The sequence below is a fragment of the Balaenoptera physalus genome, assembly GCF_965194825.1.
Source record: "Balaenoptera physalus genome assembly, chromosome: 2".
Classification (NCBI taxonomy): domain Eukaryota; kingdom Metazoa; phylum Chordata; class Mammalia; order Artiodactyla; family Balaenopteridae; genus Balaenoptera; species Balaenoptera physalus.
In genome coordinates, this window is record NC_138883.1 from 161,408,505 (window position 1) to 161,433,055 (window position 24,551).

Below are 24,551 nucleotides of genomic sequence, written 5' to 3' on the forward strand. Positions count from 1 at the left end.
TTGGAACCCATACAGAGTGTATCAACACAATTATAATGGAAAGATAATTAACTTTTCATATTCTGCTTGTTTGCTTTTGAAAGTTTAAGCCAGAAAGAATTTGACAGTATTTCTGGCTCAAACAGTTCCATTTACACATGATACACATTTCACAGAACCTGACTAGCACTTGGCTTGGTGTTCTTGGGATGTTGGGTGTTTCCGAGTCCCTCTCACTAACAAAGCATGTCTCACCTGGAGCAGGCATGTCTGGGGAGCAGGTGGGTGAGTTTAGGGCACAGATTAATAACATAAGATTCCAGTCTTCCAAGCTCACACAGGAGGAAGGTGAAACACGGATTTCTGCTGCAATTTGCCTCAAAGACCTGATGAAGGAAAAACTTAGAAACCTCTGTCATTGTGACCCAATAAAATGTGCAACCCCCCAAAGCATTGTATGCTTCACTGACCCAGATTCTTAAGACTTACGTGGTAGTCTATCGTTAAACCTTTAATTTTACTTGATGTAATAGATTTTTATCTAGCCCATAAGGAAATGAGGGATAGCCAGAAACGAAAAGAGATGGTCATAATTAATGACGCATAAACCTTCACAGTTTAATTTTGTATAACTTCACTAAGCACCCACAATGAAAATGCAAGTTGAGTTTTTTATTCAATCATTCTGTGAAAAATACCTCAGTAAATAGGAACATTTTGCCCTTCAATGATCTTCCACGGGAATACCCACCCCACCCCCGTTTCTTTAAATTTTAGATTTTTAAAAAATTTTATACAAATAGACTAACTTTGATTTAAAGTAAACATATAAAAATTGAGAGGAATATTGCTTGCACAATGGACGTGGAAGTAGAGGAGGGGGGTGGGCAGGGGAGGAAGGGTTCCCACGCGGGCCGCGGGGGCGCAGCCTCCACCAGGACGTCAGGGCAGAGAGAAACCACCGCAGGACCAGAAGGCACAAGCACCCATGTGATCTAGAATGTTCCTGGGGGAGGAGTCGGGGGGAAGGGCTACGTTTGGTTCAGCACTACAGTCAAGTTGATTCCGCCACTGTGGAAAAACCGTCTAAAATAAAGGTGCACAGAAACGTGACAAGCGCTCCCCCTGGAGAGGAAGAAAGCTCAGAAGACAGCTCGCAGGAGTTGTGCAGAGAGAAACAGCCAGTACTATTTATTTGGATGTCTGTGCGATGGTGGGTACAAACTATATTCTCTGCTCTGTGGGACCAAAACCAAAACAGAATAAAACAAACAAAAATCCCCCCCAAATCCCCGAGAAGCAGCAAGAAGGAATGCAAGAAGTCTTAACGGGACATACTGATCCGGGTGGGGCAGTGAACGCGGCGCGCGACTTTAATGCACATCCAACTTCGTCGCCTACGCCGGGCTTTCCTGTCGGTTCCGGCTACTGACCGACGGTGGGGGGCTTAGGAAATGGCCAAGCCGCTTTCCCTGCCTCTAGCCGACCTCCTTTCCCTTTCTTTCCTCCTCCAGGGTTAGAGTCTTTCCTCCACGAAGGAAGCGCTGTTCCGGGGCTGGGAAGGTGCGGACTGGATCCCACGGTACCGACTTGGCTTCCTCGGAGCCCTGCTGCCCGTGCACGCGGCGTGGAGGCGCTCATCAAGGCAGCCTGGCGGAGCTATGAATTTTAAAAAAAGGAAAGGAGAAACAAAACAAAACCACCCCAAGACTGTCTTTTCTCGAACTAAACGAGAAACTGAGGGATGGCACGGCCGCCAGCGGGGATGCCCACGGTTAGGAGATGATGGCCGGGGACCACCTGGGCAGAGTCAGATTGTCAGCACTCGCTGACCGCTTCCTCGTGGGTCTTCGCAGGTCCTTGTACTTGTCCTCGCAGAGGCGGGAGATGGCCTGGGGGCAGAGGGGAGGTAATCAGGTCAGCCCCGAGCCAGCACCCTCGCCCTGGCTGGCCCTCGGCACCGAGGACACTCGGGATGAAGGTGCAGAGGGCCTCAGCGCCTCCTCTGAAGGAGGGCTCTAACCGCGTGAGCCTCCTTGTCCCCACACTTTTCAGCTGTCAAAGTCGGATGGGAAGAGCTGGGTGCACGTGCAAAGCTGAGCTACACACAAGTGTAAGACACAAGAGTCACATGGCTTAACAGTGACGGCCCTGAATCCGGGCCAACCACAGGGGCTGCCCCAGCTCTAACTGGGCTGTGGAGAAAATACTTTGAAAAAATGAAAAATAAAGGCAGAATCAAACCTTTTCGGATTCCCAATCGGTAGGGTCATCTGGTAACTTTTTCCTTATAAAAGTGCATGCTGGGGGGCTTCCCTGGTGGCGCAGTGGTTGAGAATCTGCCTGCCAATGCAGGGGACACGGGTTCGAGCCCTGGTCTGGGAAGATCCCACATGCCGCAGAGCAACTAGGCCCGTGAGCCACAACTACTGAGCCTGCGCGTCTGGAGCCTGTGCTACGCAACGAGAGGCCGCGATAGTGAGAGGCCCGCGCACTGCGATGAAGAGTGGCCCCTGCTTGCTGCAACTGGAGAAAGCCCTCACACAGAAACAAAGACCCAACACAGCCAAAAAAAAAAAAAAGTGCATGCTGGGAACACTCTTTTTGTGGGTACATTTTTTTAAAAACGGGTTTTTTAAAAACTTCTTTGACTTAACAGAATCAACGCACATTAAGTAAAAACCACCATTAGGAAGGTCATTTAAAAATATGAGGTTGTACAAATTAAATCCAGGGCACCTTGTCCTTATTTTACGACATGCAGTATCAGGAACTGCCGTGAGCACACAGCTCAGTCCGCAGCAGTGCACCCGCCGGGCGCTGACGCCTCTTACCTCCAGCTTGTGGGCCCTCTCCCTGCTAAGGGGCTCCAAGGGGAAGCTCAGGTTGTTGGCTTCCGCCAGAGAACGAAGATCAAAATAATACTTGGCATAAACACTGGAGGGCACGTTGATGTTGAACTGGAGCAATTCGAGGAACTGTCGCTCCAGCTCATTCCTGCAGAGAAAGACACAAACGCACACCTCAGCCACTGTCCCCACCTGTGGCCGCCTGCGCAGACTGCTGGACACAGCCAAGTCCACCTGGTCCAGTGCCCGGAAGGATGAGGCCTGATTAACTGGGATGATCACCAGAAGTGCTTCAGGGCGACCATGTGTGCGATAAGACATGTGCGTGTGTACACACACACACACACACACACACACACACAGCAGGCTCTGGCCTCACCTCTCCGCGTGAACCATTGGCTCAAACGGGGCAGAAGATGCAGTCGAGAGCTGTCAAGTGGAGTCCAGTGAGGGCAGACAGCAGCCTGGAGGACAGGCCTCCCCAAGACCCAGAGGACCGCCCTTCCCGGGAGGAGAGGTGGAGACGCGCTGACCGGCTTTCCTCGGGACCGCATGAGGGGAGGCGGTTCCCCAGCCCCAGCGCACACCCATCACCTGCAGGGCATGTGAGGACCCGCTGCTGGGCCCACCCGTCTGATCCGGCAGGTCTGGGTGGGCCCAAGAACGTGCATCTCCAACACTCCTGCGAGGTGCTGCTGCTGGGCCTGCCCGCCCGCTCAGAACCACTCAGTGACAGCGCCCCTGCTCCATAAGGGAGCCAACCAGCTGGATGAAGACGAACCAGGGCGGCCAGAATACATCTGAAAACTTCCCCTGTCATCAGACCTACTTCTCGGCAGTTACTGCCAGGGGAGAAGCGTCCTCAGCGACAGGTCTGTCTGGGAGCACTGCTCCAGGGCCACCTCCCCGGGCAGCACCCTGGGCTCACTTCTGTCCTTTATCACAGTCTCCCCGCCTTGTCTCCTCGGAGCCAGAAACCGTGACATCTGATGGTGCAGCCTGGCCCCAGCTCAGCACCTGACATGCAGTTGGTGCTCCATAATTACTGTTACTGAAAGGAGTGGACCAAGCTCGGCCTGGCCAGAGGGATCCAGGGAAGGCTTCCCGGAAGTGAGAGCTGAACTGAGCCCGGGAAGCGACCAGCTCTGGCGGGGAGGAGCCAGATGGGGGCGGGCTGCTTCTGGCAGGGGGGCGGGGCAGCCCATCTGCTCCGGGCCAGGGGCCCCATCAAGCCGTCGGAGCCTGTCTAGCGCTGCTATGACAACAGGGGCAGGAGCACTGAGGCGGCGGCAGGGAGGCTGGGAGGTGAGCAGGGTGGCTGGTTCCCCAACGGAAACTCCCAAGCAGATCAGAAGTGAGAAACCTCAGCAAGTTGTTATCGAAGGCCTGAGCGCTTCGGAGGGAGAGACCAAGACGTCGCGTTCAGGTCATTTAATTGGAAGGGGCTGCTTCGATGCAGCTTCAAGAAAGGAGTGAAGCCCCAAATGTGTGTGTTGTGCTAAATTTTACACTTTTAATGACTTGTATTTATAGCTCCTTTAAGTTAGATTTAATAAGAAGTCATCCTGTGAAATACTGGAACCCAGATAAAATCTTAAGTGTCAAAAATACGCTAAGGCCGAAGTGCTCTCCTGGGCAACCTGGGAGCTGCCTGTGGACAGACTGCCACCCGGTGGCTAAGAGGTGCCACTGCAGATCCCATTCTCCAGTGCCAGCAAGTTTTTAGTATAAATGTTAAGAGAACTAGTCAGCTATTCCTGCTCCAAATGGTATCTAGACACCACTGCCTCTTGTTGAGGGTATAACTAGGATTAAAGTCAAGAGGAATCTGGTTTTGAACAAGGTGGCAGTTTCCCAGGGTTCCTTAGGGCAAAAACAGCCTTCCTGAATACTGAGTGTTCTCTTGAATAGAATGTTTAAGTTTGGGGGGAAATAAAGATTTTTAGAGCTTCTGTGTTTTCCAACTAAGGCAAGATTTAGAAAATAAAAATAATTCCCCGAATCTGAATTTCCAAACGGCAGAAGTACTTCCTCCAGGGACATATGGCAGCTTGTTATGTGATAAATCATCAAAAAACTAACAGTGATGCAGAGAGAACGGGGCTTGATGGATTTACTGCCCTGAAGGGGATAATTACAAGGAAATAGTTCTGATGCAAAACTTTATAATAAATAAATTCAAGTCAATAAACAAAAAAAATTTAAGAAATATTTGTTACGTTAGATCAACATTGTAAAGAAACCCAACTGAACTGATGCCATTTAGCAACTTGCAAATGGGGTTCTAAAATGGAGTAAAGAGAGTTGTTTTCATCACCTAATGGCCTGTCGGCTTTTGTAGAAAAATGGGCTCACTTTAAAGACCAGCCACCAAGCAGCAATCCCACTTCTGGGCATAGATCCCAAAGAACGGAGAGCAGGGCCTCGGGGAGGTATCTGCACACCCGTGTTCATATTCACGACAGTGTTATTCACAGCAGCTGAAAGGTGGAAGCAACCTACTTACGGTCTGGATAACAATTATCTTAGTAACTGTTTTCACCTTGAAATATAATCAAGAATTTTTTAAAAATATGTTCATTTTATTTTTCTTGCTGTCAAAAACTTCGTATTTGTCTTACTTTTTATGATAAAGAATGACAGATGTAGGAAGGAGTCATACAGGTCTGCAGCAGGAAAAGGCTCTGGCAAAAGACCCAAAACACAAACAGGAGCTCCCAGGGCAGCACAAAAATGGGGTGCCCAGCGAACCAGCAACCGGAAGAAGGGGGGCAGGGTGGGGAGGAGCCCGCATTGGTCCTGGGTCCAGGGACACGGATGTGGACCGGGACACAGTGGAACCTCCTCCAGCCCAGAGCTTCCTCAAAGAAGCCAAACAAGACGAGAAAAATATTAGCAAGAATCATGTCAGAAATGCCTGTAAACCATAAGGAACTGTAAGAAATTCATCCTGATTGGGTGTTTCCAAAACAGCTCATTGCTCCTGAGAGTTTCTGACCCCACTTCCTTTACGCCCAGCCCGCGGGACCCCAGCCCCCGGGCTGCAGCTAAGTGTGAGCTCAGGATGGTGCCCTGAGAGAGAACACGCAGCCCCACAGGACAGCACAGGGGGACCTCGAGGACAGAACGCTCATTTTAAGCAACTGAACTTGCAAAATGTGACAAAAGCAGTGAAAGTCTTCTCTCTGAAACTGAACAGAAACAGGTAACATTTTAGCCCATCTGCTGCCTGTCATCAGTCTGCAGTGGATACAGAGCTGGGATGAACCCCACCACAGACAGGGAGCAGGAACGTCAAGGAAGGTTCGCCTAGAATAAGGTTTCAGCAACCACGTCCTTGCTCGGCCAGCGCACAACAGACGTGCAATTACATCCACTCATACCACACTGAGCAGGTCCACAAAGGGGTGGGTTTCCTCCGCAGACACCCCCGCCCACACTCACATGTCCTCCACCGTGATGTCCTTCAGGATCTGGCAGTAGTCCACGTTCCACACGGCCTGGTCGTCCCATACCTTGGAGGCCAGCAGGATGGCCCCCAGAACAATCCGCTTCCAGTTGGCCGGACAGATGTCAATCTCTGCGTACGTTAGAAGCCTTTCGAGGTACACCTGGAAGACACGAGCATGCCAGCGCCCGGTGACCTGCCTTGTTCCTGGCTCCACACCCGCCAGCACACGCAAACCAACTCCCAACTGTTCACTGCACTCCCCCACCTCAGCTTTAAACAGGCGCTGACAGCCTGATCACCCGTATTTTAAAAAGTCAAAGGGCTCAACGAGTCTGAGGCAAAATGGGCTGAGAGGCACACTCCGTAACTGGACGTGTGGATGAGGCTGGACCTTAAGACTCTGGGGCAGGAAAGTGTTCTAGGAGCTGTGGGTTAATTTCTCACTCTACCAACTACGACATCAACACACATTCAACAAACCACCGGGCTTCCCTAGTAGCACAGTGGTTAAGAATCTGCCTGCCAATGCAGGGGACACGGGTTCGACCCCTGGTCCTGGAAGATCCCACATGCCGCGGAGCAACTAAGCCCGTGCGCCACAACTACTGAGCCTGCGCTCTACAACCCGCGTGCCACAACTACTGAAGCCCGCGCTCCTAGAGCCTGTGCTCCGCAACAAGAGAAGCCACTACAATGAGAAGCCCGTGAACCACAACGAAGAGTAGCCCCCGCTCGCCACAACTAGAGAAAGCCTGCGCGCAGCAAAGAAGACCCAACACAGCCAAAAAAAAAAAAAAAAAAAAAAAGTTCCGTTTAAAAAAACAAACAAAAACCAAACCACCAATGTACCAAGGAGGAGAACAAAGGATGTGAAAGGAAGAAACCTATTTTTTTCTATCTGTAGTTGTTTCTAAATTAAACTCTATTTTGAGGTAATTGTAGATTTACAGGCAGTGTTGATAAACGTATTTTTTTTTTATTATGGTAAAATACACATAAGACCCACCTTTGTGCTTTCCGCCTCCGTGACTGTGACCACTCTGGGTACCTTTCATAGGTGGAATCGCAGCGTATTTGTCCTTTTGTGACTAGCTTCTTTCATTGAGCATAATGTTCCACGCTGCAGCATGTGTCAACATGTCCTCCCTTTTCAAGGCTAAATAATGATCCACTGTATGTACGGACCACATTTTGTTTATCTACCATCCACTGACAGACATTTGAGTGGTTTCCTCTTTCGGCTACTGTGAATAATGTTGCTGTGAACGCTGGTGTACAAGTATCTGTTCGAGTCTCTGCTTTTGATTCTTTCCGGTATACACCCAGAAGTGGAACTGCTGGATCATATCATAATCTATGTTTAATTGTTTGAAGAACCACCATACTATCTTCTACAGCAGCTGAACCATTTACATCCCCACCGGTAATGCACAAGGGTTACAATGTTTCCACATCCTTGCCAACACTTGTTTTCTGTGTTTTGTTTTTTTTTTAATATGTATGTATGTATGTATGTATGTATTTGGCTTCGCCGGGTCTTAGTTGCAGTACGTGGGATCTTTGTTGCTGCGTGAGGGATCTTCAGTTTAGGCATGCGGGCTTAGTTACGGCATGCGGGATCTAGTTCCCTGACCAGGGATCGAACCCAGACCCCCTGCATTGGAAGCATGGAGTCTTAACCACTGGACCACCAGGGAAGTCCCTGAAGTGGTATTTTTAAATGAAATAATTCCAGCTGAAGTTGTAAAATGAAACCATGTAATACAGGATTTATAAACTGCCATAATTTAGTTTGAAGAAAAACATCAGAAATACCCACAAAGCCCACTGCTTAAGCTGGGTCACAAGGTACGAATGCCTTTTAAAGTTCCCCTTCGTAAAAATCTGTTTATTGGCATGTTTTACACTTTTCTGAACTGTGGAATGATTATTTCCATAGTTTTTACAAAGGTTGATGGCTAATTCTTCTCATTCTACCAAGGAGAGAATCAAAAAGATGTATGATAGGGAATTCCCTGGTGGTCCAGTGGTTAGGACTCCACACTTTCACTGCCGAGGGCACGGGTTCAATCCCCGGTTGGGGAACTAAGATCCCACAAGCTATGTGGTGCGGCCAAAAAAATAAATAAATAAAATAGAGTATCTCTTTAAAAAAAGAAAAAAAAACAAGCAGAAAACTGAGGCTGGACCTAACTCCAGATTTTTTAAAGCAATTGTTATGAACAATCTTCATCCAGATCCCTAAGACTCTATTCCTTTACATATACGAGCCATGCAAACCTCTCCAAGCTCCCCAATGAAATAGCTCCTCATTGACTCAGTACAAAAAGAAGGCTACTCAATTTTCTTCTTACTTACTTTACCATAGTTGATAGAGATTAACAGGTACACTAGATAATATTTAAGATAACAGTTGAAAAAAATAACAGGCATCTACCATGTCTGATATTCCACTAGGCCTAACTAGAGGAATTAGATATGAAAATACACTCCATTACTGAGAGAAGGCAGTTGTTATGTTGGGAGATAAGGCATTCATAATAAGCGCCACTTAACAGCATGTAATTTAGCAGAACTTGCCAGTAAAGCTATATTCAAGGGTCAGCTGCAATTTCTTTAGTAAACTCCCACTTGGGTGTTTTAATTCTCTGCCAAGTAAAATAACAGACAATTGATTGTTTCTGAACACCAGTCCCTAGACTGTTGCTAATAGGACACTCTTGCTCAATTAAATTTTCAGATTTAATTTCATAAGAAGGACCATCCTCAGGAGTCTCTAGAAAATACAGGCTAGTGAGCACTTACTGAGCTACAAAGAGCATTCAGTTGACTGTACAAAATAAAACTGTTAAAGGCACGGGGGAGGAAGAAAATGCAAACTCATGGAATCCAGGATATATGTGACCAAACTTCCGATGATGCTGGAATTTTTCCATGGATTTTAAAGAGCAGCCCTGGGTCCGTTCATCTTAGACTCTCATACCCAGAGCTTAGCTAACTGGGACCTCAACAGCGCTTCCTATTTGCTAGTATTTGAAGGAGCACAAGAATGAGATATTTGGATTCGTCACTGGACACCATCTGAACAACAGCTTTTGACTTCCTTAGAAACCACTAACGTGACCTAAAAAGGGAGTCTTCGGGGTCAGAATGGATAGATTCCGCAGGTGGCCTCACCATCAGAGCACCAGCCTCTGGGATGCACTTTGAGGCTGCAGTCCAGGGGCTGAATGGCAGCCCTCACGGCCGTGCAGCAATGGCTGGACCTGCCAGGCCACTCGAGGGGGACCCAGCTGGGTTGGCATGACTGGTGCTCCCTGATACAGCCAGGAGCGAGTGGCTGAAGGTCCTGGAAGCTCCTTCCACAGGCAAGCTGCAGGCTGGTTCCTTGTGGGCAGCAGTGCAGAGCTAACTGCGGGCCTCCCCGCCTCCCCTCGGGCACGTCGCCAAGAGAAGGCCCAGGAGAAAGGCCGAGAGAGACGCAGCTCTGCCAGCTCTAGACCGGACCTGTTGTGAACGGCTGCTTCTACCTCTAGAGACTGGAGAGAAGGGCAGGATCATCATACACGGGGCTCGCTCAGAGCTCGCAGCTGTCTGCCTTCTGCCCACAGGCCCCAGGCTGACTCGGCCAACCAAGCAGGCCCCAGAGAATCGGTCTGCAGAGCTGGGCCTGCTGTGCGGGCCCCCAAGCTGCTCACCTTTAGGCTGTAGCCAGCAAGACCCCCATATATGTACGCTAATCCCCTGCTAAGCCACCAGCTGATGTCACAGGACAAGAGAAGATTTCAGCAGTTCCAATGACTGACAAATACACACCACTCTCGTAGTACTCCGAAGACAAACTAACCACCCCTCCCAGTCACCCTCGGAGACAGGGAAACACACTTTACATGTTCTCAATGTCTCTGCAGAAACTGTGTCCTCCACAGGACACTAACCTCCTTCATGCTAATAAATCCAAACTCTAAGGCACTACGGGGCACGGTCAGGTCACAGTTTTCTTAGGAATGGAAGGTAAAAAAACCCCACCGCATTCCATCTGCAGGAGCTTCAAAATAAATCTTTCATCATGGCGTGGATTTTAGTACTAATCTTATCCACGGTGTCATCTGATTTTCTTACACTTCCCTCCCCTTTATCACAATCTCCCTTCATTAAAATGTCAACCCTGCTGCCCGAGGTGTGTTTTGTAAGGACATGACATCCTTTGGAGGAACAAAGCTGAGCAATAAATACGCTTCTCAATCATGACCTAAGGACCTCTCATCACCCCAGATCACTGAGGAAGACTTGTTGAGTGTCTGTTAGCCTATCAGGCGGAAAGTTCCATGAGAGAAGAAGTGAACAAACAAACAGGGTACTGTCCAATCAGCCAAGAATACAGGGCTCTTCGTGTGGCAGAGACACAAAGGGTCCTGTACACTGTCACACACCAATCTCTTCTCAGGAACTGCAGGGATGACTTTCTGGTCCCTCGGGGCAGCCCGTGCACTGGCAGAGCTGACTTCTTATCTGAGTTGCACACAATGTCAGTGACAAAAGGTCAGTGACAATGGGCTACACTGTCAAATCTATTTCCCAAATGAGATCTGACCTAAAGAGTCCGTCCCTAAGGTTTTCAGAGTCTAAGTGAGGTTACAGATTTTTATCTCGAGTCTTAAAGTGCAGATTTGTGTCCATGCTGTCTCTGAGTATCTTACAGACACATATGTACACGAAAATCACAAGAGAAGGCAGCAACTACAGCAGTCCTTCCGATGTATGAATTTATCACATCTGATCAATGGTATTAAACCTCTGTAGGGAACCAACACCAGAAATCTGGACATTAATGAGGAGGCCCTGGTCCTTCTCAGGCCCTTGGGCCCCGTGCTTCACTTACCTGCATGCAGCATTTCAGCTTTCCTGATTCTGAGTGTGATCTGACAATGGGCTTTAGGTGGGCACTGTGGAGCAGACCACGCGCCCTCTTTTAGGAGATCCCGTTGCTACCCTCCCAGATAAAAGACAACCCTGAAGTGGTGCTGTGCTTCCCAGGTCCGTGATGGACATTCCTGCCTGCGCCCCACTCCACGACCGCGTCACCCTGCGGGCACTCACCAGGGTGACAATGGCACATTCCGCAGTCAGCTGAGCAGCACTGAACAGTGTCCGAACAAACCGGTAAATCTGCTTCTGCTCTGGGTTGTGTTTGTCATAATCTGGTGGCACTTCGGATTTCTGGGAAAGGAGAGATTCTCAATGACTGGCCGCCCAACAAGAACAACAGAGACACGACTGGACAACACCCTGAGACCCGGGGGGAGGGTTACCGAAAGAGGGTGAAGGTTCTCATCGAAAATATCCAAGAGCATCCTTCCATCTGGGTCCCTGGTGGGAGGTGGGGGGGAAATAACAGAAAACGGAGTTTACCTTCTGTAAGAATGAGTGCCAGTCAAAAGGAAACAAAAATATGTTTTGATTCAGCTGTTATTTCAAGAAACAGAGGCAGTGCTAACTGTTAAGAGATGCTACTGATTATTCATGAATTCTAATTTGTTTTTCTTGGGGACAAGACTTAATCATTTTTGAATAGTCCAAGAAGTAAAGGTTATGAATCACATTTAGTTTAATTAACTTAAGTGAAAATCTAGATTTTCATTTCCTGAGTTTTCAAATGAACCAAATCTAAATTTCTTTAACCTCTTGTTTCTGAGCAAAGGCTGACAGATCTGTTTAAACCATCCTTACGTTGTGGTCGATAAGAAAGAAGTCTGAGGGTAAGAATGAACACTCATAGTGTGTCCTGGAGATGAGTTTGAAAGTTTCACAGCATGCAACTTAACCACTTCGCTAATGAGGAGTTTCATGATTGTATATTGAAAAACAAGAGGGGACACATAGAAAAGTGTAACTGGTTGTTACCGAGCCGGTAACTGCACAGACCCATTTAAAGTGGCAGCGTTCACTGTGAGCTCAGCGGGGCCGCTGGGCTCTGGGGGGTCGTCCACACTCCACTAGTGATGGCTCTACCTCCATCTGTTTTATGTCATTTGAGTTCTGTCTAAAATTTTTTCTTTAAAAACCAAATTTGGAAACCACTGCTTTGGTTAACAGCACACAATTTTCCAATGTCAGCTAGGCTTGCAAATATCAGAAGGCTGCAGATCTGTCCCTGACACGCACGCCCCGTGGCAAACACTACAGTTTCTGTTCTATGAACTTACTGTCTGCATAAAAATAAAAGTGAAGGAAAGAGCTTGGCAGGACAGCTCAATTTTCATCCCTGTCTTTGCACAGTAGGAACTGTTTTTAAAGCTCTGGGCATTCATACCTGTGCTGCTTTTCACTAGCCTGCAGGACAGACAGCAAAGATTTAGATGAACCCGAATAAAAGCAAGGCTCAAGCAGTCAGGACTGGAGAGTGGGGTCTGAAAACATAAAGTGCACCTGGCGCTGAGGAATCGCGATCCCTCTCCTGCTAACCGCCTCTGCCAGGTACTCAGGGAGGAAGGTGAGGGACGCCCCCAACTGCTCAGGCTCTTCAGCTCCGTTCACTTCTCCTGAGGAGTGAGAGCCCCTGAAACACCATTCAGCACTCTCGGGAAACTTTCACCACAAGTAATTTTAAAAATCAAAATGTAGGTTCAGAAATATAAATAAGGATTCAGAATTTAAGCTAAAATGACTCCTCTGAGAAGTGGATTTTGCTTTCACTTCCATTAAAAGCTATGAATCTCAGCACCGTCTCTATCAAAGCTAAGGGATCTATCACCAGCCCCTGAGGCTGGGTCGGTATGACTTATCAAAGAGGGAGTCTGCAGACACCTCTTCTCAAGACACTTTCAGGCTACAATCTGTAAATTAATCATGCTTGTTTTCACAGGCTGACTTTTCAGTTGGACTCTCCACTTCCTCTCAGCCCAATTTATCACCATTAACCCAGCAGAGCATATCATTTAAAGTCTCAGTGGTACATTGCTTGGGTTCAATTTCCAATTCCCCACTTTACTAGTTGTGTAATCTCAGGCAAATTATTTAAAATCTCTCTATGCCTCAGTTTCTTTATCTGTAAAATGGAGATAATGTCAGAATCACTTCATGGAGCTGTTATAAAAAATTAAATGAGATAAGGCATGCAAAGAGCTGACCAGGGCGGCCAGAGTTAAGCATTTAATGAAGTTGGGTCTTATTATTAATGGCTGTGGCTACAGATTAGCTTTGAGGCCCACAGAGTCTAAGAACTGAGAAATTGGAGACGCTAATGCGAAACTGCTTTGAGAATACATCTGAGTTTCACCAATGGCATTACATTGCTAGTTAAGAGCTAAGTGTTTAAAAAGTGTGAACTACTATCATAGAAATAAGCAGCAAGACAAATCTACACTCTCACTAAGTTATTCTGGTCAAGGTTCGAAGTTCCAGTATCCTACATTTTGTAAGTTCGTAAATCCAAACTTCTCAAGCACCATAATGAACCATGAATCACAGTTACACTACAGAGAAAGGTCATTACAGAGAATACCTTTCCAGGTGTTTGCTTCCAATGGCTGTGTTTTCCCATAACCTGTCCATCACAAGCTCTGTCATCTACCCTCCGCTTCACTGCTTGTCACAACTCTCCCTTGTCCCCTTCGTAAAACAGACTGCAGGGCTGTGGCCCCCACTGCGGAGACCCATGCTAGCCAGAAGGTGACCTTGCTGGTTCCCGGAACTGTTACTACACTCATATGACACATGTAAATGTCACATCAATCAGTGAAACAGGACTGCAACGAGAGTGGATCTGTTCTCATGAAAACGAAGAAGGATGCTTTGTAAAGACCCAATAAAAGGAAATCACTAAAAACAAGTTTGCTGTAGATCAGGTGTGGTCAAAACCTAAAAGATTCTACACTCATTGTTTAGCAAATGTCACAAGTTTTCTCGCTATTGATTACAAAAACAAACAAAAAATACACACAAAACAGGTGCGGCTTATAAAGGGACGGCACTTTAGTAATCAATGCCCCAGGCTCAAAGCAGAAGCCTCGATGCTGCATAAAACTGGCAGATGAGTGTACTTTTACATGTTTTATGTTGAATTAAAATGCTTAAGGTAAATTTTTAAATGATTCTTCTATGAGTCCCTGTTTTAACTGACTTTTAAAATTAACTGAACCATCTCCAGACTTCTATCAGAGAGAGAATTTCCACTACATTAAAATAGTTTATGACTAAATTTACGACAAAACTTTTCCTACTGAATTGAAACTATAAACTAAACATTTTTTCATGTTAAAGCTGCACACAGAAAACTGTTAAAATATTTTATAACAGACAGAATGTTTACGCAACTTATACAGAAAATAAAGTCAAGAGGAGGCTGAACATTGTCAAGAAACTTTGTCCTGTTTTGCTGGCTTCATTTGGCTTCCTCTGACTCAGAAGCAGTTCAGCACTTACCTAGGAAGTATGGGTAAATTGTACTAACTTTAGAGATTCTATGAAAATGAGATAAGAATATAAAACTCAAAGGCTGAGGCAACTAGAACGTAATAGGAAAAACATAACAGTAGATGATGTGTGATGTTTTTAGCACAAAATTAATCAAAATCCACCTACCTGTTTTTGATGTGGTAATATATTGCGAGAGCTACACTGTAAAATAAAATGCAGGAGTTCAATGTTTCATAAGCGCATTCAAGATGTTATATATTATCTGGCATCAGTCTGACCATAAATATTTAAAATTTAAGTAAAAGTAAAATGACCCATCTGAACAGCCCCATTTAATTCAGAATGCTGATTAGGAAAATGCATTCTTCAAAGTAAATCAATCAGGTACTTATTTTGAGCAATTATTAAATCTTTTCCAGAAACACCAAAACTTCAAGTGATACTCAGAAACAAATTTCTCTTTCTATCTGAAATCTTAAGCCTTCCTCACTTTAAAATATAGGCACTATGTAAAAAATAGGTGGTGAAATTAAACACCTCTAGGAGTCTCCAACTCAGCACCTGCTATTTAGAAAATCAGTGGTTTCTTTATAACCACCAGCAAAATGTGAATATTACCCACAGTAGTTTGCCATTTTTTCTTTTCAATCAATAACCTCTTGGAAATCTGCCTAATTTATTCATTCATTTGCTGAAATGGTAGTGTAACTCTTATTTGTAATACCTTAAAATTTTAATTTACATTTTAAAGGATCTGAATTTAATGAAGACATTCCTATCCCCTGAATTTTCTTCAAATAATGTTTTTCTGATTATGAAATGTGTTATATTCAGATGGAAGAAATTTTTGGAAAATAAAAAAAGTATACAGAAAAATAATTCCTCTGCCCAAAGATTATTACTATCAGCTTAAGATATAGAGGTATTTATTCGTATCTACCTAAAGCAAACAGGTTTGCATCCCACTTTTATCCTCATTAACATTTTTCTTACCATTAAAATGTTATTCAAAAACATGACTTTAAATGGCTGACTATATTCCATTACACTGTTGAATAATTTATTAACCATCCCCCTACTATTGAACATTTAAATATTTTTGCAATTATGATTAACACCATAATGAATATACCCACAGATAAATATTTGTGTGACCTATGACTATATTATTTCCATAAGAAAACATCCTGTACTTGGAATTACTTGCTCTAAGGTCATTAATAACTGTAAGGCTCCCCACACATACATCCCAGTATCTTTGCAGAAAAGCTGTACCAGTGTACTTCCCCACCAGTGTCTGTCTCACCTTCCCTTCACCAACACTCACCTTGAACGTTTTGGAAAAATGTTCTCCAACTGGATAGGTTAAAAACTGTAACCGTTTTCAATTTGAGTTTCTTTGATCGCCTATTAAGTTGGCAGGGTTATTCGTGTTGACTGCCCAATTTTTTTAAATTATTTCCTCTTTTGCAACCTGTCTAGATCCTTCCACAATTTTTGTTTTACTTTAAAATGTATTGAGGAGGCCAAAATTTATTTCTTAATCTTCTAAGAACATAGCTAACGGGCTGCATCAGATTGTGTTCTCAGAGCACAGAAAGTGCCATCCAGGGCACCAACATGGAGGTAGAGGGCTGGGTCCCAGACACCTCAGCTCACTTGGCAGCGGCGGCAGTGGCGGCACTCACTTAGAGACCTGGGCATGCACGCTGGACTCCAGTAGCTCAGATGTTCACCCACGACTGAACATGACAATAGCTCATCTCACTCTATCAAAAGAAAGCATCTCCTTCTAAATCTCTCTTTCCAGATCTATTAATTCAAATGATTTCAGCTAAGTGTTAAAAGTATCCCTGAGCAAATGTAATATATTCTCTTCCTCCTAACATCTTGAAAAGCATCTAAGCTGATGAAGGAATTGTAAGTGGGGTGAAGGGACTTCAGAAGTTTAAAAAATAATGGTACAGTTTTCAAAGTGCCTTCACGTACCTTAAAAGCCCCGAAATGGGAAATAATAAATGTTACTGATTCTATTTGATAAATGAGAAAATTCAGGTAGAGACACTATAGATGTCGGGATTTCTAACTGGTATCGTGGTTTTATGCCCTTTCATTCTATAGTGTTGCCTCCGGAAAAAAGGAAGAAATTACTGTTTTACTCATTTAACAGTCCTGCTATGATGATTAAATTGAATGTTTCATATGATTGGGTTTGGTATAGTGATTACTTTAATTGCTTTGATTGATTGAGAAAAATATGGTCCCTGCTTCCCCTGTGAGGGAGCACGTCACAGGAAAAACACCACTGACTGCACTGAAGTCAGACCAGCTGGGTTTAAAACCTGGCTCCTTCATCAATTAGAGTTTATCCACCTCTCAGAGCCTTCAATTCCTCATCTAAAAAATTACAACAATTCAACCCACATCACAGAGTGGTTATTACAATCAAATGAAGTGTATAAAAGCATAATCTCAAATATAAAGTTCTAAAGCAAAAGTTATTATTATTATTGTTGTTGCCCTATGAATAATTCCACCTCAAGAGGTCTTCCGGCTTCTGTAGATGGAGTGAAGGTCTTCGGGGCCCCAAGGTTACTGTCTCCCAGATCTCCAGAGCTGAAAGCAAGCTTGGACGTTATCATGACTCAGGCCTCCATAAAACACAGTGCCAGTCTGTAGGCCAATGTCCACTCAAGATCATACCCCGGAAAGTGAGAAAACCAAGCTGAGGATGCCCGTGTGGGCCCAGCTCCACAGGCCGGTTCAGTCGGCCCCTGTGAAAGAAGTGACTGCCGGGGGCAAAGGACAGTCAGCTGAAAACAGAATCAATCCCAGGCTTCAGGCTTCACTCCAAATGCCCAGCTTCGGAGGCCTGCTTAGTCTGCCACGTCCTCAGAAAACGGTGAGGTCACCCAGGACAGGCTGACCAGAGGGTTAGCTCAACTGCCCTTGCTGCAGAGCCAGGAGGGAAGGGGAGCTGGGAATGAAGAAATGCTATTTTCTTGATCAGGAAAACAAAACATGTTTCTGACCGCGGGCACTACCCTTGCTGTACTTCTTACCTAGAGCCAAGTCAGAGGTGCCGGGTTCTGGCGGGTGTACGAAGCTGCTCTCGACCCTCAGGCCCGGGGCCGTGGATGGTGTGCGCAGCGGCGAACGGCCCTCCCCGCCCTCCCCGCCCTCCCCCCGTCCTCTGCGCACCACCCCTGTGCTCACACAGGATTCGCGGCCTGGTCGGTTACAGGGGCACGGGGTGGGTGGCAAACTCTAAATTCATACCACAGCTATTGGCCTTCACGGGAACGATGGGAAAGTCAAGTTCTCAGAGAAGATATTATGCCTGTGAAAAAAGTGAGCACAGAATTGTGCCCAAATGTGTCGCACTGCTGCTGCTTCTCTTTGACAGAGCCGCTCTCAACCCTCCACCCATTCCTGAACTAGAATCTGTAAATGTTTGTTCCTTTTGGCAATCCCCAATTTACAGAAGGGTTTTCTTTTCTTTTTCTTTTTCTTTAATATGAATTTTATTTCAGAGTACTTTTGAACTCCTGGATTTCCATTTGGTTCTTTTGTAACCTTTCCCGCCGCCCCCCCACCCCGGCCACATCGTGTGGCTTGCAGGATCTGTTCCACAACCAGGGATTGAACCTGGGCCACAGCAGTGAAAGCCTGGAATCCTAACCGCTAGGCCACCAAGGCACTCCCCAGAAGGGTTTTCTTCTAAAATTAGCTTAGAAAGCTATTGTTAGAACCCGGAGCATTTTCTCAAAGGTCCTACATGGTTATCAGGAGTCGAGTTCAGCCCACGAATGCTCACTCTGCCCACAGGAAGCTGAACTACTGATTAATGAGTTTGTATCAATTTTAACGTCTTGGGGCAGGAGGTCACAAGGGCCTTGGCAGGTGTAGGTTACGATTTTAGAATAGGAGGGCATTCAGACTTCCAGTCTCCCTGCCCTTCGTGACATTTGTTCCCCTCGTGCTGTCATAGGCCCTGGCTGAAGTTACCCAGGCCAGCTAACACCTCAAAATGACCAGAACCAGGTCACGTGTGACATACAGGAATTTACAAGGAAAGATTCTGATGGTATTGCTACAACTAGGGTCCACCCTACCCAGCTCCCAGGTCCAAAATGTACGTTTTTTAAAAAGGCACATTTTAAAACAAATAAGCGACTGACTGAAGGCATCTCAAATCCGGGTGGTGTGTAGAAGCATCCTCTGGACCAGGGAAGCCACAGCGTCCACACTGGACGCCTCCTCTTGGCACTCAGCCATCATCACTGGCCCAGCTGTCCAGCTTCTCTTCCTCCCGGTATTAACCACAGGTTAAGCTTTCAAGGGAACTCGAAGGCAGTTGTCCACTGACACCAGGGGTTCTCGGCCTTGGCCACCTATGAGAATCTCCCGGAGAGGCTGACATTCCAGATCCTGGATCTTCGGGGCCAGACGTCACGCCTCAGTGGGGCTCTAAGCCCTTGGGGGCCTTGCGGGTGTGGCGAGCTGGAACCACTGATTCACAGACCACACTTGTGACTGCGGAGCTTGCACTCCCAGACTCCACATTGAAATATCAAGTTGTCACCCAGATCTCCTACTGGGCCCTGGAGTGTCTGCGTCACAACCAGTGGCAGTGTGAAGTCATCCCCAGGTGAAGCGCTGAGCAACGGAGTCCGAGCCCCTGGAAACCCAGAGCTCCCGCCCGTCCTGGAGGGAGGGTCCCAGGCCCCAGGGAGGCGGGGCTCTAGGGCTCGAGCGGGTGCCAGGTGCCAGGTCTCCAGGCCCCTGCTTCCCGCCCCAGCACCTCCCAGACCCCCGCACAGAGCCCAGCCCCAGGATGGGGCAGCTCGGCCAAGGGCAGGGAGGTGGAGCGAGGGCACATGCGGGCTCCCAGCTGTGAGCGCCCACTGTGGGGTGATGCCCACCGGTCCCTCAACCACCAACGGAAGGAGGGAAGAAGCTACGTTCCTGTTTAGATCTTAGAAACAAGCAACCCATCAGGGAGAAGGCGGCCTCCCTCTAGGCGGGCCCACCTCCCACCTTCCGCCTGGAGGGGGCACCGTCCCCACTGCTTGGCAGGCCTGACTGCCATGTGTGGGCACACGCAGAACAGGGCTCTGAGGCCTGGAAGCCTGGCCCACTGGAACACAAGAAGCCTTCTAATTTAGAAGCGCAAACGCTTACCGCACATGCTAACGTGGACTGCTGTTAAATGTGGACTCTTCTTAAATGAGTACAGAGGCAAAATATCCCAGTTTTTTTCATAGCTGAGCCAAAGGCCACAGACCCCAGCACCTCTATCAAGGCTTCCTACCACAATGTTAGTGGGAACATTTCAGGAAAAACCAGCATTCCGTCCCTCCCACCTTCCCCTTGAAAATAAGAGAACTGAAGCCCCAAAGGGAAAAGATTTTATCCAAAGACCACCCCCCCTTTCCTCCCTTAAGCCCCATTTTACAGTAAGAGACCAGAGCGAAGGGGCTCACCCCACCCTCCCTGCTGGGGAGACAGCCAAGGTCAGAACCCCACTCTCCATGCTCCAGGCAAATACACTTCCACGGTGCCAGGGCTGCTTTCTACTGCAGCCCCACGTCAAAGTGTGACCCATTACATTTTGAAGGTAAAATACTAGCAGACTTAAAGCCAGGATGGCTTCAATAAGAAGTGGGAAGGTGGAAAGTATGCACAAAAATCAAAAATATGCTTTAACCTACATTTAAAATCACTGAAAAATTTGGCCTTTTTATGTAAATGGTAATATACACAAATATTTTGAACACCCCACATTTTAACTCCCAAAATCACTTTTTAAAAAGACTTCTTGAATAGTCAGTGGCCTCCCCTGCCCAGTCTTACCACTCCCAGACCCCACAACCAACCAGTTAGCCATCAGGTTAAGGAACAGAAAAGACATTCAGTTAAGGAAAAATGTGTATACCCACCATTTAATTGTATACTTGAGGTTTGGTTGACTGACTGTGCTATCATCTAGGAAAATAGTCGAGCAGGAGCTGTATTTCCTTGCTATTTGTCCTGGAGGATGCTAAAAAACAATGGCAACAAGACAAGGACAATTAAACAGGGCTCAAAATTCTTCCAAGGAACATCATCCCCTTCACCTTGAGACCAGCCTATAGAGGAGAAGTGTCTTGGCGAGAAATGTTAACACTAACAGCAAGAACAGTACAAACCCACTTTCTTCCTACAATGAAATTCCATGTTCTTCCACAAAGAAAAGTCACCACCACCACTCCTGGCCCCCAACCTCCATCAGAACAGTACACTCTCGCAATCGAGCATCAAAGCGTGTTGCAGCAGAGTAAAATCACTGAGAAACAAGAAGTATGCGCTCATCACACCAATGAAAGCCCCTGCTGAAGGCGGCATCCTGGTTTGAGGCACCAGGATCAAGACAAGAGTCCACTGCACCCATTTTCTCTATTCTTGGGATACAGTCGATTTGGGGACCCTGGAAAATGCAGCCAATGTTCATTTAGAATCTCCTAATCTTGAATTTCAGGAGGTGAAGATAAAAATAGGTGAAAGTAATCCGATGCTTTTGAAAATACTACCAATGTATAAGCTTCAGGTAGGGTGCCTGTGCAGTCTCATGCCTGGTTCTTTCACAGCTACATAAATTTTGAGCTCTTTGGAAAACTTTAGAACTAAGAACTACTTCTGAAATATACTGTTAAAGAACACAGAATTTAAATTACACTTGTATGACATCTAATTGAATAGTAAGTAGATTTTTGGCAATTATGTGGGCAATATGATTAGTAGACATCAATCTGGATAATTCTAGCTCAAAGCATGTTAGAAAAAAAAAAATCAAATCATCCAAACAAGTCTCCACTTGCCTGGTGCTATGTTGACAACCTAAGTGTCATCTTCAGCAACCAAAAAAAATAATTCCTTAAGGATAACAACACTGCCTGCCTCAGCTGCCCAACCCCAACGAAGCCCTCAGTATCCATGGTTTATGAACATGAAGGGAGCTTTAAAGCCCATCAGAGACCAAATGCCCTGTTCGATACTTTTAACATTTACTTCTTATTTAATAAGGTTTCCTGGGACTTCCCTGGCGGTGCAGTGGTTAAGAATCCGTCTGCCAACGCAGGGGACACGGGTTCGAGCCCTGGTCCGGGAAGATCCCACATACCGCGGAGCAACTAAGCCCGTGCGCCACAACTACTGAGCCTGCGCTCTAGAGCCCGCGAGCCACAACTACTGAGCCCACGAGCCACAACTACTGAAGCCTGCGTGCCTAGAGCCCGTGCTCCGCAACTAGAGAAGCCACCGCAATGAGAAGCCTGTGCACCGCAAGGAAGAGTAGCCCCCGCTCACCGCAACTAGAGAAAACCCACGTGCAGCAACGAAGACCCAACGCAGCCAAAAATAAATAAATTAAAAAAAAAAAAAAAAAAAAAAGAGCAAATCTCCCAAAGAGGCAAAAGCAAGGTTTACAGTTTTTAAAATTTCAGTTCTTGGATCACACTCACTTCATTCCTTGACTTCTATGGCTTAATACTCATGAAAAAACTATATCCATACTTAAAACACTGGAAAGACTTTCATCAGTTTTGCTATTGAACTTGGAAAAGTATACAGAATTTACCTATAAATCCAATGAGCAATAACAATAATAACATCAACATAGTCAGCTGTTGCTAAAATCAGTTTGCAGATCCCCTCCCGTTCAGTCTACCATGTGAACAGGTAGCAGGAGTCATTCTACGAGATCGGAGAACTAATACGTCAAGGCTTTTTCAAGGCCCCCCATTTATCAGGTGGTAGATCTAGGGCTTGAACAAAATTCTTTTGTCTCCAAGTCCAGCTAACAATGTGACTCTTGCTTAACTGATAAATAACACTCTCTAGTTACTTTATTCCTTCACAAAGTTTTTACAGCTATCACCTGTCTCAATATTAATACAAATACTGTGATTGTTTTGCTGAGGGTAAGGGAGGCTGGCCATTCAACCCCTGATTCATTCTGTTTTAATATCGTTTTTTTTTCCCTTTAACTTAGAATGATCAATTCACTTTAGGCATGCTGTCGTCAAGGGGAGGAGGATGTCATATAAAAATTAGGCCAAAGCAAAAGGCATGAGTTTCCCCTAAGTTTCAGGAGGCTGATTCCGGACTCTCAGCCACCTACAATGCCACCCACAATTTATAATCAGAGACTTTCACATTTTAATTAAAAGATTCATTAATTAGCTAACCAAAACGTCAGCAAATTTTAAATAAACTACAAACTTTAAATAAGGCCCTTTACACAAGCCTTTCTAAAATACCTAAGCATCTCTATTGTAATGTATTAAATTTTCCTATAACTGTTGATCTAATTACATCTAAAACATAGTTGCTCATTAGAATATTAATCTTTATAATTTGCCCTAGCTCAGCTTACTGTTAAAAGTCCCCCAAGGGGTTTATCCTCAAATGGTTTCAAGCTTTAAAATCTATAATAATTCTTTTAGAAGCAACCTCCTTTTACTTTTTAAGTCTCTCTCAGCAAATTCACAGCCAGGGAAAGGCCCCCTCTTTTCCAGCCAGGGGTTCCTTCTCTACTGCCCCCTCCCTGGAGACTGTTCCCAAAGTCAGCTCCTTTTACTTGCTAACATGTGTTGCTGGCTAACATGTGTTTCTGGAGCCAGAAACCCTTGTTTCTCTCCACCTGGTGGAAGTTATTTCCCTGCCGTGATCATCTTCCCTCACCTCTCCTTAAATGGCTTACCTATGGCCACTGCTTTTTATCAAATAGCAGCCTCTTTGTAGATTATCTTAGCAACATGTACTAAGCAGGTTCTTCAGACACTTAAAGGAGAAATTAAAGAAACAACATCCCTCACGATAAAGCAGATAAAAACCAAGAAGGTTTTATAAATAAGGGCAAAGAATAACGGTCATTCCAGAGTTCAACAACAAATTAAATTACAAATTTTAGTTGGGGCCCAAATTCAGAAAAGAGTGTTCCCTCTGACTTCAGATAAATAAGCTAAACAGCTTCTGTCCAGGTGGGGCTTGGCGGCACCATCTGAGAAGCACAGAGGACGAGAGCTGGGAGGGCAGCTCTGGAGCCAGTCCCCTGGGCCCCAGTGCTGGCTCCACCGCTCATCTGGCTGATTCTTTGTGCCTCACTCTCCTCATCTGGAAAATGGGGGTGATAAATAGTACCTCCCGGGCGTGGTTATCAAGTACACTAAACCAATTAGAACAGAGCCTGGCACAAACGTGGTAAAACACGCAACAGGCTGTACTGATTATTACTATTGCTACTTATCTTTTCTTTACTGCTCTAACTTATGACACCCAAGTGTCTCAAAACCTAAAAAGCACAGCTGGTTTATTAGCTTAATTGAAGCTGCAGGTAATTTCACTCAAATTCTATGTCAGTTGGTTGCAACAGCACATTCCAATGGCTCTTCCTGGCGTGGGCAGAGCTGAAATGCTACTCTGTAATGTGGTCTGCAGGGTCATGCTGCTACCCGGTCATCTGTTACATAAGGCAGCACAGAGATTTCTTTTATAGGAATAAGCACATCTGAGCACATTCCAACAACTGTGTGCTTCCGATTTTTGTGTCGGGAGGTGAGAGGGCTCACAGGGGAGAGAGGACACTCTGAGTCAGGATGCACAGCGTGGGGCAGGTCACCAGGACTGTGCGCACTGCAAAGCGTGAGGTCAGCGACAGCATGCGAGACAGATGTGCAGACTGGCACGAGGAGGGCACGGCTCTGCCCACGAGCCACCCTCAGAACCGCCTCTCCCTCCAGCCCACTTTAAAGCGGCCGCAGTGACCGGCAGAGGTGGTCTCCGCCCCACCCTTCCCCTTGTCTGCAGGCTCC

General features: G+C 46.1%; 1 protein-coding gene across 2 annotated transcripts in view; it reads right to left on the bottom strand.

Moving 5' to 3' along the window:
- Positions 1 to 636: 636 nt before the first annotated feature.
- CCNY (cyclin Y) overlaps positions 637 to 24,551 on the bottom strand; it is a 122,356-nt gene continuing 98,441 nt past the window's right edge. The window contains exons 4-10 of one of the 2 annotated variants that reach the window (XM_082449862.1): positions 20,640 to 20,740; positions 14,863 to 14,898; positions 11,592 to 11,649; positions 11,380 to 11,499; positions 6,273 to 6,439; positions 2,814 to 2,976; positions 637 to 1,871 (exon numbers count right to left, since the gene is read on the bottom strand). In XM_082449862.1, the coding sequence (XP_082305988.1) occupies positions 1,755 to 1,871; positions 2,814 to 2,976; positions 6,273 to 6,439; positions 11,380 to 11,499; positions 11,592 to 11,649; positions 14,863 to 14,898; positions 20,640 to 20,740 (762 nt within the window). In that variant the 3' untranslated portion in view covers positions 637 to 1,754. Of the gene's footprint in view, positions 1,872 to 2,202; positions 2,323 to 2,813; positions 2,977 to 6,272; positions 6,440 to 11,379; positions 11,500 to 11,591; positions 11,650 to 14,862; positions 14,899 to 20,639; positions 20,741 to 24,551 lie in introns of those variants that run through there. The other variant, XM_082449863.1, reaches the window with a different exon arrangement.